The sequence below is a fragment of the Copidosoma floridanum genome, unplaced genomic scaffold (assembly GCF_036245765.1).
Source record: "Copidosoma floridanum isolate Cflo_tuat_1 unplaced genomic scaffold, Cflo_Japanese_pri ptg000029l, whole genome shotgun sequence".
Classification (NCBI taxonomy): Eukaryota; Metazoa; Arthropoda; class Insecta; order Hymenoptera; family Encyrtidae; genus Copidosoma; species Copidosoma floridanum.
In genome coordinates, this window is record NW_028321906.1 from 8,828,462 (window position 1) to 8,844,177 (window position 15,716).

At 41.2% G+C, this 15,716-nt stretch overlaps 1 protein-coding gene across 1 annotated transcript; it reads left to right on the forward strand.

Moving 5' to 3' along the window:
• Positions 1 to 4,805: 4,805 nt before the first annotated feature.
• Positions 4,806 to 14,039, forward strand: m (zona pellucida domain-containing protein miniature). Its single transcript, XM_023390907.2, has 8 exons — positions 4,806 to 4,847; positions 10,290 to 10,534; positions 11,397 to 11,590; positions 12,184 to 12,333; positions 12,435 to 12,649; positions 12,752 to 13,129; positions 13,240 to 13,623; positions 13,698 to 14,039. The coding sequence occupies exons 1-8, from the start codon at positions 4,806 to 4,808 to the stop codon at positions 14,037 to 14,039; spliced, it is 1,950 nt and encodes a 649-aa protein (XP_023246675.2).
• The last annotated feature ends 1,677 nt before the right edge of the window (positions 14,040 to 15,716 follow it).

The following is a 15,716-nucleotide window of genomic DNA, read 5'->3' on the forward strand; positions in this document are numbered from 1 at the left end:
TTCCTAAAAAATAAGTAGTAATTAAAAGTCTTATCTTGACAAAATTTTGTAAAGAAGTAGAATCAAGCAGTTAAATGAAGGCTTACTTTCATATTTTACATAAGTAAGTAGTATTAGTCTGACTAGTGACGGAGTATTCCTTTTTTTTTTCAGAAACGTAGTGGTTTACTGTTTTCTAAAAATAAAGTTTATTACCACACAAAAACTCTTTCTTTTCATGAGGATCAGTAGTAACAGACAAATGAGTTAAGACACCGTTTTTTATTACGTAAATGGTGATTGATGGTTTTCTCAAGACCAACTTTGTATCCCGTACAAAACAATAGAAACAGACAATTTATTAAAAATGAACTCTATAAAATTTTTCAAAAATCAGTAGTAATAGACAGTTAAGGTAAGACAATTTTTTTTTTCTTTCAAAATGGAACGTAATATGCACATGGCATTGTAAAAATAAATCCTTAGGCATAAATATATTATGTCTGGATAAAGATGAATAGCCATGAATAATTATGTTGACACATATTTTTCTATCGTAAAAAAGTAGTATCAGACATTTCTGGAAAGACAAACCTTTTCCTGTGATTAAAATAAGTAGTAACAGACAAGTTTGGCAAAGACACATTCTCACGAATCTAAGTAGCGAAACAGACCGTTCAAAATGCAAAAATTGTACTCACTCTAGTGAAAATTAGTCACTCTTAATGTCCACACAGGCTCACGATCCGTTTGCATCGATATTCCCTACGCCCATTAGACATTCATTATGATTGTTACACCGAAGCACGAAATTCTGGATGATTATAATCCCCGCTACTACTGCTGCTGTTTACTGTTATAATTTCGATTGGAGCTTCACAAGGCAGCCTTATACCTTATCATTTCTACATTAACCCTATCTCTCGGGGCATGTTCGTTCACCAGCGATAATCTGGCTAAATGTACTTGACCACTAGCAAACAGCAGCAGTGGTAGCCAGAGCAAGCGATTGGAACATTCTTTATTGAATCCGACCCAAATACTTTTTTTATGCTCATGTATACATGTAGCATGGATATTACAATTACCCTGCTTTTGAAAGTATTTTGAGTACTAGTCTCAATCCATCCCAACCATTAGTTTATGTGTTTGAGTAATCCTGGAATTAGTTTTGACAAGAAACATTGTCTAACGGTGTGACTTCTAAAACCGAACAATAACAAACACTTATGCGACGGATCTATACCCACATTTGTTAAAACCAGGTGGTATTACCTACATAATAGGTAGTACTGCTTGTAAATCTGCAACATTTTTACGAGCACCGAACCGGACTGGACCACACTCACTTGGAAAAAGAAATTCTACACGCCTCTTTCGCGCGGCTTCTCGTTATTAATAACAACCTCGGCGGCTGAGCCGTACAATGCACACGTACATCGGTGATACCGATACCACTTCTCTCTCTCTCTATCTCGTGTGCATATATACACAAGTACTTCGAGAGTGCGAATGCGTACATGATGAAGCATTTAGAGGGAGAGAGAGAGAGTAAAAGAGAGGCAGAGAGCAGCCAAGTAATAGCGGCGGCGCGAAGCCACTTCATACATTACCCAGGCAGGAGAACGAAAGAAGGAAGAGAGAGAGAGAGAAAGAAAGAGAGAGAGAGAGAGAGCGAGCATAACTGTGCTTTAACAAATTGCGAATTCATGTGCCTCGTCGCTTATGTACCACCATGTGCGCGAGTTCTCGTGTGTGCGTTTGCGGTGAGACGACGCGAGAGCAAAGTGCTCTCACGTTCCGGGAGCGAAAATGGGAGGAAAAGATTCCTCCCTCTTTTTTTTCCATTATTTTTATTTTTCTCTCCCCGTGAGATGATAGCCAGCGTGTTATTGCGCTTTTCAAGCACGTGAAGTGGAAAAATGCCGTGCCGATTTTGTCGCACGTGCCGACCGCGGTTCTTTCATTTTTTTTTTTTTTTTTTTTTTTTTTGCTTTCTTTCTTTTGGATTATATCTCCGGGAAGGAAGAAGTGGAGAGAAATCTCGAATGATATGTGGCGCCGGCTCGAGATACAGTAGCATTAATTGGGGAAAAATCGGCTGGTCTTTGCTTTTGTCGTTCACTTGCGAAAGATACTCTAATGGCTAGTGAAACTTATCGGGCGCAAGCCATTGTGAATATATCACTGATAATGTAATCGAGATGCTTTGTGGGCTCGAGCAGCAAATTGTGAGTAACTGGTTTCGCGAGTATTGTAATGCAAGAGAGTAGGGTATGATCTAAACATCACCCTAAAAGCCATAGAATTAATTAATCGATTGATCCATCGATCACGATCGCCATAGATTTGCCAAGTGCTCGATTGGGCGATATTTAGCATTGCTGCTACATAACCGGTATTTACTCGCGCGTTTCAGAGGGAAGGAAAATGGTACCCGCATATTACGTATACAAGGGTGATAAACTAATTCGAACGAGTTACAGCGGCGCGTAAAAATCAAGCCCCGAACTACTTTACTCGATTTACAACTCGGCGCTAGCGAAACAAGAGCGATAAGTCGCAAACTCGATAGAGTAGCTCATTCGATTTATGTTTTGCGGGGCGCTAAACTTGGCCACGGACGTCAATGTTAATGCAATGATGAGGGAGTTTAAGAGAGCTTCGGGACGATCTTGTGTTTGACGGATGAATTTATAATATTTGTTGTTCGTTCAGTAATGTTTTGCTTTTTTGAGAAACTTATCAAATTGAGTATCTATACTTTAGTAGTGGAATAATTAAATGATCGACTGATGTGTTTTCCTGTAAGGTACATGTGTTTAGCGTGGCTGCTGAAATTGTAATTTTTTTTTTCTCCCCACACAGAAGTACGAAAAATAAATTAACAAAATCTGACAAATCTAAAAATCTTATTATACAAATCACACTCACCCACTCGTGCTTCTGTATATGATAAAACTCCAAAGGCAAGGGATTTTTGTCAGCATAGTGTGACATCGTGTTTTCAATTAAACTTTCCGGTATAGCCAAGACTTTCAGTAGTCAATTATTTTTTTATTTCTCTCTGCATGCACCTGGAAAAACTAGATAGCCAATCAGTACAAGAAAAAATGTAGGCATTCGCAATTGTAAATAAAAATAAATTCATGCGTATATACCTGATATTCAACTATATAAGTTATCATTACCAAATCCCGCAATTATCGTTTTAATAGACTCGATTTACAATATCGCTGAAATTTGTTACGCTCGTCGATACCATAATTTATATTTTTAATCAATTCGTGTTCTTGTATCTTCATCAGCGTTGGTAATAAAATTATCTCTACACGAACAAAACACATTGGCATGATTGATCTGGAGAATATCGTTTTTTCGTGCTCGAGTAATAACTATTACCTTTTCATCCACCTAAAATCGCAAACGACGATCCTTACTTTCAAGTTGCGCGCTCACAGCCTCGAAGTAAGCACGGCATGCGACTATTGTCTCTCAGCTCTCACTCGCCGGCAATCAACTCGTAAACATCGACAAAGTCGCTCGCGATAACCATCTGCAGTTCTTGCGTCCCGCGGAGCATCGTTAATACTCGGATTCTATGCAATTAATTGCCTCGGATCGTGAAAAAAAAACCGCGCTCAAATTCCCGAGCTCGTAATCTAATCTGCTCGCGCGATATGGTTTTATTTAGATCCCCGGGGATGCACCGTTTTTCCGCATACTCCGGAATAAAAAAGCCCGCCCTTTGTGCAAAATACCGTCCCAGCTGTAAGTAATGCAGTAAAAAACGGCAAAAAGGAACGAGAGACTAACGTGATGCTGCTGCGGCCCCTCCTAATTAATGATGCGTATCATCGCGAGCGACGACAGCGGAACCACCCATCAAAAGTTGCGCAGCGCGTCGCATCGGCAAACTGCTCGCCTGTGGTTACCTTCTTCTGTATCTACCCGCTTCCCCTGTAATTACGTGATCTCGCTCGGGCTGTACACGAGAAAATCGAGGAAAGGTATCGTGGAGCAAAAGAGGAGGAGAGGAGTGTAATCGAGAAAGCAGGGATGAACTTAGATATCGCGGTTCAGGTGGTTACTTTTTTACATTGTCGGCTACGCTGTTGTGGTGACAGTGTTATGATTGATTTGCGAAAAAAAAAACAAAAAAATGAAATAAAATAAAAAGGAGAGACAGGATAAAAGTGAGTCATCAAGGCCGCGTAAATTGAGGAAACCATACACGGGTTGCGAAACAACTTCTGTAATTTGCGCGCATTACCAAAGTGCCTCTTACACATTACGTGAGTGTAATATACGGCAGGAGGTGAAAAACACGAGCTTCTTTGATTTCGATTTGCACTATCCGGTCTCTAATTCGACGATCGCCCCGCGATAGCGCGCATTACACGGGTCGTGCTTTACCTCGCGCGAGCGATTTGTAAACACGCGAATCCGTTCCGGCAACGGGAGAGAGCGCGAATAATTGAACATGCGTCGGGGACACATGCGTTATATGTGTGGTTCATTAAGATCGGAGCTGAGATAACGTTGCGCGAAATTGATATCCGCGGTATGGACGGGGAGCTCCGTGCTCCGATCTTGCGGATAAATAAAAGATAAGGGAAGGGAAAAATCGATCGGGTTAGCAATGCAGAAGGATTCTCGCGAAAGAGGAAAAAACTGTACAGGAAAAATGAAATAGGTATTTTCCTTGCGTGTTTACTTCTTTTTTTTTTTTTTTTTTTTTTTTTTTTGTTTGTTTATCTAACGATTGTTTGTTTGTTTGGTTACAGAATAGCGTGATTTAGCGTGGAGAGGCTGGGAAATCCAGGATGCCTGGGCTGTGGAGACTACTGAGCACGCTGATCTACATGGTGAGTTGGCGCTTTCTTTATTATTAGTTTCATAGCATCAAGGGCCACCGCTTGCTATTTTTATTTTCATTTTTGTTTCACGAAATGGAACAGTAAAATAAAGCGTGATGTTAAGTTAAGATTTTCCATCTCTCCTCTTTTTTGGTAGTTTGTATTTTTTGATAATCTAAAGTCCAATGTAGTTTTGATCTTCGAAAAAAAAAAGCAAAACACGTGCATACAATTAAATGATTGTCAAATAAAACCAACTTAACAGTAACAAGAATTGAGAAACCAACTCATGTGTGCATTCATATTCACGCACCTGTCACGGTGCGAGCAATTACCTGCACTGGAGCACTTGTGTGAGTGACAGCTCACCAACAACAACGACAATAAAAGCAACATGGCAACCCAATGCAGCACAAAAGCTTTTCACCCTCGCACTGCCATTGCCGTACAAATCCTCTTCATACGTATACAAGTATCTCGAGAAACGTCGAGTGAAATCTTGCTTAGCTCATCCAACTCGACCCCACCCCCCCCCCCTGAATACACTTTTCGACTGACAAGAGAACATGAGGAGAGGAGCGTCATTAAAATCGGCGTGGTTACAATACGTAATGTCTCGTTTGTGCACACGCGAGTCTAGTGACGTGCGAATCGGAAACTCTTGAGAACTGACATTCTCCTTCCGAGCAGTCATAATCGCCGTCTTCGCGCAAGGATTATTAGGAGCTGCGCTTACAAATGATCAACCAGGGCGCCCGACTCTGCTGAGCTTTCGAGTGGTGAATCGGTCGGCAGTGCTTTTTTAACGATCGTTTGGATCGATCGGCTGCTCAGATCGCGATAACAACGCGTCGCCGAGAGAGCTATGGATAATAATGTTGTCTTTTCGACGACGACGACGCTGGGACTCAAGTGATTGGGTGCAAAATTTATGATGCATCGTTAGTTATTCCGTGGTAATTGATATAAAGTTATATGGGAGCGTCTCTGTAACGGTACGGGTTTCTTTGTCAGTGTTCACATGATGGTGATGAATTTGCTAACTTCTGGCTGATGGCTTGAACAAATCGATTGGTCGAATGATAGTCTGACAAAACCTTGTTGATTTGATACTTGATACTGACTATCGCCGTTATATACAAGAGATATGAAAGTGACGTTCTCTGAAATCGAATGAAATTAAAAATGAGAGGACTCTTAAATGATTATTTTTTATTTATCCTAATAAATAACCGAGCAACTATCAATGAAGGAGATTTTTTTAAATGTGGAACTGAAATCTACTCAGCATGCAACAAACGCAGTACATATATCAATGGCAATGTTAAAAAATTATTTTTAATTTTTGGATAACTTAACGTATAACTAATTGAAATAGACATGGACGGATATCGAGCATTAAAATAATACATTAAAAATAAAGTTTCATTGTACACATTGAGTAATCGTAAGATAGAACACCTCGAAAATTTACATCGACAAGCATGTCCTGACAAAATCGAATCGATTCATCTGCAGCCCGAACGCCGCGAGGCAACACCATTCATCAAAGTTATACAAGCACATCGGAATCACCGATCTCCCGACAAAGAGCAGAGGGAGACAGGGGAACAGCTTGCAAGCGAGTAGCCTCACGCGCCTTCGTTTTTCTTTCTTTTCTGTCACTCGTGAGCGCGTCCCGTTAACACGAGCCTCCTCATCTTCGTCTTTCGTTTATTCGCCTTTTCATGAAAAAAAAAAAGAGGAACACTCCCTACTCCCCTCATTTTTAAGCAGTAATGAAACGACACCCAATTATCGTTAAAGCTCCACTTGAAATCAGGCTCCGTTTTGTTCGAATAAAATTGCGTTGGTGGTACTATTCGATACTTAATTTTTACGTAAATCGTAGCTGTGAATCTTTTGGTATTTGCAAACATTAAAGTAGCTGATGGCGTTGAATCTTCGTTTCAAGATTGGGATATCATATTGGTTTTTGTTTCATTTGAATTTGTTTTTAATTAGACTGATGATTAATTTCGAAAGAGTCAGTAAAAATAAAAATAATAATTGGTTATTTTATTACCACTCTTTATGATTATTATTTCAATGACGAATTCAAGAAACCTTTATTTAGACAATAAATTCATATTCAACATTATTAAATATTTTTCCTTTTTGTACTCGCAAAGTAAAAGTCCATTTACTACCTCAAATGCTTGTTTTTTTTTTTTTTTTTTTTTTTTAATTCTCAAGTGACTTATTACTGAATGCATCGTCCAACCAAACAATGAAATTTTTTTGAATAAAAAAATTTTGCAAACAAAAATTATAAATTGTTTGACTTTAAAAATCTATTGTTATGCCACTTGTAATTCCTATGACAGACCATACGAAACCTAGACAAACAAAAATCTCCATTAAAATAAATCATGCATTATTAATAATTTTTTTTGTTTTTTTAAGCAACTTGAGAATACATTTGAACGAGTGTAAAAATAAATGCTTGCCTGTACAAAACATGCAGGATCCAAGAATCCAGAGTATCTAGACTCCAACATGTCCTGGAACACTAGACACGAGCTCGCGCACCTGCCGCCTTCGCCTAAGATTCAATGTACTCCTAATTAGCGTAGCAACTCGGCGGCGGGCGTCAAACTGATTTGACTCGCGCAGTCTAGGATTAATTAACCGAGTCTCTTACCGGGCGTAGGATAATTGCATTTCCCTCGTTTTCTTCTCCTCACTTGCAAACCTCGACATGTACGAACACGAGTACAGATGCACACAATAAACGTCCAAGCGTCTTTTCTCCTTCTTCCTCTTTCCCCCTTTGTGTATTAACTACTCCCTCGCGCGCACCTCGACTCACTCTCTTGGGTGTTTTATGTGCGTCTTTAGCTGTTGCTGAATGGACGGGGTTTCTCTCAGAGGCTGCGCAGCTTTATCTGGCATTGTTTGCGCTCGCGTTTCTGAATTGCGGCGGCCGGAAAGTGAAATGTTTTCCTTTTTACCCTCTTTTCTTTTCTTCGCTCCTCTTGACTCACTCGCGAGACGTTTATTGAAATTTAAATTGAATTTTACAAGCTATACTTTGGCTTCGTTTGTTGTTTATTAATTGTTTTTTGCAAAGTTTTCAATTTAACTGATGAACGATGCAATTTAACATTTTTTTTTTTTTAGTACTTCGCTATAGTAGTACTTGAAGGGCTTCGTTTTTAATAACCTTCCAATTTTATGGAATTTTTTTTTTTTTCATTTGTAGACCAACACTTGCTCGATTGCAATGCAGTATCAGCTGAATCGATCGAACTACTACGGTATCTTCGAACAGAGTTTTTCCAAATTTAATAGAACCTTGCTCTTGCGAAGAACATGCAAGAGCGTAAAATCGTGTGAAATACTTAATCCAATGAATTATATAAAAATGCCATCGACACTACCTTCCCCTGACTAAGAGATGGAATATAACGAAAATATGACCCTTACTTTAGAAACGATGAAAAAAAAAAAGGAGAAAGAACAGTAATTGCTTGTAATTATTACCAAGTTAGAATTTAATTTTACTCTACGCGTGCATTGCGCCGATACATTTAATTTTCTCATTACGCGTAAGATACTTCTAATTCTAGCGCCGCTCTCGAGAGACACGTTCCGCAGCGATCTCTTATTTCTCAACCGCAACTATCAGTTTCGAGTCTCACGCGCGTGAGGAGCTATGTTATTTCAGAAAACTACCGGCTGTGCGTTTAACGTTCCCGGGATTGATTTAATGACCCAGTTCCGGTGCTGCATCGTGGTAGTTTGCGAGTAGTTTGCACCTGGTAACGATAAAATTATTTTTACTACAGCTCAGCCATGAAAAACATTAAGTACAAACGGTTGCTTCATTACATGAAAATTGGCACTTCAAAGTGTAACTTGTCACGAACGACTTTGTCATTGATAAGATTAAAACTACTGATTCCAGAGCTTCTAGTCTAGTTAACCAAAAAAAGACTGCAGATTTGCAAAAATAAAGTGTCAACTATACGTTTTCTTTGATGGCGACGTGGGCCTTGCATAAAATCACCAATGCACTGAAGCAAATCTACTCTCGTTTTCGTAATAGAGAGAAAAATAGCCCCAGAGTCAATCAGATAATCACATACTTCGACGGCCCGTTTATGAAATCTCCTTACCCACGTGGCGGGTGGGAACGGAATCGGAAACTCGATCGCCCTTGGTGTATAATCGTTTCCAGCGAAGCGCAGCCTCCGGCCCATAAAAGTCTCCAGGCCGATTGCCCAAGTAGCGCAACGAAGAGGAAGAGAAGCAGCCTCTGGAGCCGGAATAAACCGGCAAGGGCGGACGAACAAGGGAAGCTAAGGGGGCAAACGAGTCTTCGCCAGTGGGCCGACGCGCATTGTAGACGGTAAAGGCGTGCATGTGTGTCTGTCGGTGTATGCCTAAGCAGTGGCGGCTTTGACGACGGCAGGCGCGCGAAAAACGACGACCGTTAATGCAGCGGTAAAGACGTCTCTCCCGTTAAGCGGTGCTCTTTCTTTCTTTCTCGGCCGTAGACAGTGTTTTCTTCTTCCCTCTTATTTCTGTATCGCCTATACCTAAAAGCGCGCGTGCGAGTGGGCTTCTGTATCATGTGCCGCGGAAGCGGCGCCTGCTCGTGCGTCGTGTATACACTACGCGAGCTCTCGCGAACTTTACCGCGAATCGCCGAGTAATGGGAGTGTGTGCGCTGGACACGCTGCTGCTCTTTCTTGTACCCCACCGGCAGGAAGTCTGCTGTCCTCTTTCGCGTGACTTATTTTCCGTTTGGCCTTTTTTTTACTTCTGCGACTCGCTTTATATGTCCTATGCATGTACACGAGAGGCGAGAGACTCGCTGATCGAGCTTATACATAGGGGTGTGCTTGTTGCTGCATTTCGAGTGCGGTGCTACTGTTATAACTGTTTTTTTTTTTTTTTTTTTTTTTTATTATCGGTTAATAAAGTAATTAAAAGGGGCCAATTTGATAAATTGCACGGGGGTGCACAAGAAATGTTAAACTGTTTTCGTGTGCTCTGGAGGTGCTAAAACCAAAAACGACATCCAACTGCAGCTCAAATATATGTAGAAAACGATGATTGCTTCGCAGAAGCATTACTTACTTTTTTTGGTCTCCTGATATTTACTGAAACGATAAGTGAGCGGCTAGCTCGTACATTACAAGTAGAAACAGCCAGGTTAGATAAGACCGGAGTGTGCTTTATATATATTATCATACCTATACGTGTAACCACAATCTTCTTATATTAAATTTAAATCTTGAGATATGAAGAAGATTAGACAAGATATTAACTGACTATATCCCACATATAAACAACTCAATCCGATGTGTACATGATGCTCAAATGCAAACACATAAAAATACTGTATGGCACGTGATACATAGTAAAAAGTAGTACATGGAAAACGATTGTTTTTACCAATAGATGGTTGGCTTGAGGTACGTGAGGAGTAGCAGCGATATCTGGCCGCTGGAGCGGCCGGACGGTATGCCGGCCATACAATCGCTGGAGGTGATGTGCGGCAAGGACCACATGGACGTGCATCTGTCGTTCTCGCAGCCCTTCGAGGGCATCGTCTCGTCCAAGGGCCAGCACTCGGATCCCCGGTGCGTCTACGTGCCACCCTCCACCAGCCAAACTTTCTTCTCTTTCAGGATAGCTTACGCAAGGTAAATCTCCATTTTATGTGTATGTATTTTTGTTTCATTTTTTCTTTGGATTTTTTTTTTTTTTTTTTTTTTTTTAGCATTTCCTACTTTTTCTCTTTCACTGATTCATGTGAAATTTGTCATGAAAGCGTTTTGACTTGATTGACATACTTTTGCTGCTGTGTCAGAAAAAAATTGTTCTGTCCGTAATTTAATTAAAATTCGTTTGATGCATTTAATTAAAGTATCGGGTGTGAGTGCAGTTCTGCGGAAATCGATTTTAAACGTTTGAAACGGGAGTGTGCGTACTTTTGCGCGAAATTGAAAATTAAAAAGAGCCCTGCAGGCATTACGCCCCTTTGAATATTTTCATTACGCTGTAAAAGGCTCGAGAGGCCGTTTGAATTTCAAAATTTTACGATCGAGAAGCTGTGGTACTCGACGTCACGAGAAACGGTACAAAATTATTCATTGAAGTTTGTCGTACATAAAAACATGTGTATTAAATGTAAGCGGTCCCATAAAGAAAAGCTCCAACAACTTTTGAAAAATACGATTTTGCAAGTCTTTTGCCCGTTAACTGTTAACCAAAGAAAAAATTATAAGGAACGTTTTCTAGTTTGGCTAAGCTAAATACTAATATTCATTAGTTTTCTGCAATATCTAAAAAAAATTTCTTAATAAAACACTCGAAAGCGAATGACACACATTTATTAATTTATGTTCATTGATTTTTTCTACTAAGGTATAAAACAAAAAGATATCTTCATCTCAATGATGTGCTTGAAAAAATACGTTTTCAATTTTGAGAGAGACTTTTGCGCAGAATTACTTGTATGTGCAAGTTAACCGAAAAAATAACATTTACGTATTGAATACGCAGGTGTGGCACGAAGCCAGATATGCACGGTCAGTTTTATGAAAATACTGTTGTCGTGCAGTACGATAAGGATCTGCTGGAGGTATGGGACGAGGCAAAGCGGCTGCGCTGCGAGTGGTTTAATGATTACGAGAAAACCGCATCTAAACCTCCTATGGTGATTGCTGACCTCGACGTCATACAGCTCGACTTTAGAGGTATGCATTTTTAATCAGTGCCCGTTCGTTACACGTATTATGTTTGCGTGGTGGGAACAACAGAGTGAACGTTGATCAAAAGGAAATATTAATGGTGTATTTTGGGAACGATGAACAGTATGTATTTTCGGGGTTTTGTAATTTGTATCTAAAAATAATTAATTTTGCGCTACAAACATTGACCAACTTTTTGCTCGTATAATAAAACTGATAAATATTTCTAACGGCTTTATACCTTTTTATCAACAAATATTTACTGAAAATTTCGTGCCATCAGAGTTTTATTAAAAGTTCCCGTAACATACTCATGCATTTAAAAATACCTGACACAATTTTTTAATAAAAATAAAACGTATAAATAAAAAGACGTTGAAAAATTATTTTGCGTTGGGTGGCATGAGGCCGTCTGACTATACTCGTTCACTTTCTACTGCCATGCAAATAGCCGTGATTGAGAGCTTGAGCTCGTCGTTCTGTAATGTACGATTTTTCTACTTCCATTAAAAAAAAAAAAAAAAACATTACCTTTTCAACAATAATCTGCAAAAGCTGTAAAATCAGAAAAAGAAAAATTTTACCAAAAACGATTGCAGGCGACAATGTGGACTGTTGGATGGAGATACAGCACGGCAAGGGTCCATGGGCGCCACCCGTCTCTGGCATAGTACCCCTCGGCTCAACCCTGACCCTCGTCGTCGCGATTAACGATTACAGAGGTAACGAGCGCCACAGCAAAATGCAAGGTATTTGGCGCTTTCGGCCAAATCCGGTATCTCACTCGCACTTGACTAACAACGCGTATTATTATTTTCCTTCCTTTCGACACAAATCCTTCTACAAACAGGCGAGTTCGACATGCGAGTGAAATCCTGCGTTGCCTCGGACGGCGGTGGCCACACGATACAGCTAAGCGACGAGTTCGGCTGCGTCCTCAGGCCGAAAATGATCAGCCGTTTCCTCAAGGCCCGAGGCTCCGACGACAGGGCTACCGTTATCACCTACGCCTTTTTCCACGCGTTCAAGTTTCCCGACGCTCTCAGCGTGCACATCAAGTGCAAGGTTCGTCTGACCTGTTTTCCGAAAGAAAAAAAAAAAAAAAAAAAAAAAAAAAAAAAAAAAAAAAAAAAAAACACCTCTCACCTCCTCTTTTCATCTATGAAGGTTGAAATCTGCCGGCACGGCTGCCTGGACCACTGCCAGTCGAGCGGGAACGGCGCGATCGGTGACAGCCTCGGCCCCTACCTCCAGGATCGCAACGACATCCGGCAACAAGCCTACGCCCCCGAGCTTCCGGCGAGCAGCAGTCAGCGACCACAGTCATCGGACGACGGGCCCTCTCCGTCAGCCTCGGCTCAGCTGTACGACGATCTGGTGCACAATGGAGGCGACGGGATGGCTGCGATCGGCGGCCACTTCCTCGGCGGACTCGAGAAATCGGCAGCCGCTTCACCCCTGGTTCAAGCGCAGCAGGCCACATCCACGACGCCCGAGCCCGTAATCAACGTCGGCGAGGACCCGGTGCTATCCCAGCCGTTCTTGGTACGTATGGAAAAATTAAAAAGTGAGGCTGATCCTCGATTCATATACAATCTTATATAAAAAAAAAAAAAAAAAAAACACCTACACACGTATTGATTTTCTCGGTTCAGTCGGTGCAACCGGCGCGAGTGACGCGCTACCAGCCGCAGGATCACTTCCCACACGGGCCGCGCAAGCTCGAGCCCGACGACAGCGAGGACGCAATCTTCGACCCACTCGGTGGCCGATCTCGGGAAGGCAAGTCGAGGGAGCCCTCGAAAATCGCCGAGGCCATGGAACAGCTCGTCAACGACACCACGGTTAACGGTAACAAGACCAAGCCACAGCTGGAACCGCTGAGCGCGACGACGAGTCGGCGCAAGCGCTCGCTTGTCGTGTCCGACCGAAAGGTGCGCAGTGCCGACGTGGGCGTGTCCGGCATCTACGAAGTCATCTCCGAGGCTGACCTTGCCTTCAGCCCCGACAGCCATCCGGAGGCCGTGACCGTGTTCCAAGTATGCCTTACTCACATACGATCCTTTGCCAATCCAAGGATCGGGTCACTGTATCATTGTTCCTCGTCTTTTAGGGCCGAATACGCGAGGAGGTGGTGTATGGGATTTGCCTGCCGATCAGCGGCTTCAGCGCTCTCTTCGTCATCGTGACGCTTTCGGCAGTGGTATCGGCTCTCATCGCAGGCGCCATGGTGCACCGGCTGCAAGCTCAGCGCGAGCTTGCGCGCAAAAACTGCCTCGCAGCCATTGTGGCTGGACAAAGGATCGCCGCGACCGAGACCAGAAATGGACATCACCACCAGCACCATCAGCAACAGCAGTACGGCTGGCTCAGGGCGTATGGGTTGTTTAGGGCTAGGTGCGCGGCTGAAAGCCAGAGGCCCATCGATAACCGGACGACCGTCGAGTCCGACTGAGGTGGAGGTACTACTGTTTTTGTTTGCGGTTGGTTGCGTTTTTTTTTTTTTCTCGTTTGAGTGGTGCGTTTTCGTTGCTGAGCAGAAATCAAAATTTTCTTCTCTTTTCCATTGAATTCGATGTTTCACGGAAACAGATGATGCTCGAGTTTGTAGTAAATTGATGGTGTGCGAACGTAAGCTGATCACGGAAATTGATTCTAAACAATTCAGCGCCACGAGCGTTAGGGTGGTATTTCTGGGAACATTAATACAGATTGGTGACTCAGCTGGATGAAATCCTCCATGAGCCTGCCAAGTTTCAAGGGTGGGCTTAGCGATTGTGAAAAAAAATTTTTTTTTATTTTTTACATACTTCTTTCTTTTTTCTGTTAAAAATAGATGTAATTTTAATAGGCAAGTAAAACATGAATGCATGTATGTGGTTTGAAGAGTTTGAGGTGCCTGAAAAAACCTTCAAGAGTTAGAAGTAAGCACGAGAATTTGTAACTTGACCAAAAATCATTAATTTCTTTAATTACTGATCCTCTTGTTTTACATCTATTCACGTGAGAGCTGTTGTCTCGAGTTACATATAACACGAGGCCGACACTCTAACAACTAAACTAAGCAAGCCGGTACCGTTGCAATGATTACATAATGAGACTTTGATAGTTGTCGTCAAGTAAATTGTTAATAACACGTAGTTCACTCGCAGAGTGGAGAAAAGAAGTGTCTAGACGTAGCTTTAGATGAAAATAATAATCTTCGGATGATTAATATAGTTTAATTTATCTGTATCGATATAATTGTCTTACTGTTGAAACTGCAGTACTTTAATACACCCTTATTTTACACTGAAGCAAAAAAAAACTAAAAATTTCTAAGGAACTATTTCCAACACAAATGTATACCTACTTTTTATGCGATTCGTGTACAATGAAGATAACACGAGATAAATACTCCCGATGTTTCAAACTTCCTGATTGTCTTTACGAAGTACTTTGCGACTGTACGAATCTATTCGAAACTAAGCCCTGCATTGGGTCTCTTGTTAAGCGAACCTGACTGCAATTAAATTATTCATCTCCAACACACACTTACATACACGCAGGGTCTTCGTAACTTTGGCAAATCCTCCCTAAATTTCTTCACAGGGGCAAAATTTCTCGAAAATCATGTGCAATATACTCACACACTGTACAAAGTACCATCGGTACATACTATCTTTTCGTATTTACTTCTCTCTTTATTTTGCTCCAACGCACTCGTATACACCTGAAGCACGGCGTTCTAATGGCAAAGAGAAAAACTTGAATGACTATGTTAGCTCGAGTTTCCTTTTTTTTACAAAAATTTCTCTTCGGAAAATCATGTCATTGCTGTACCAACTATTTGAGAATCCATACGTATACGTGTATCCCTCTTTCCTCTCTTCTATCACACGTATCACATTTGCATCTAGTATTATTACATTTTAAGAAAAAAAATTAAGTGTGTAAAGGGATGTTAACTACGCCTCAGTTGCGGATCGAGCAAGGTATCACGAAGTACGAGTAGTTATTTTATATGTATGTACATTGCAAAAATACAGTTGTTGATTTTCTAGATCTATTTGACGCACATAGATAATGGTGCTCTGCTCGATTTGCAACTCAACTCAATTTATAAATATAGATATGTATTTATATATATATA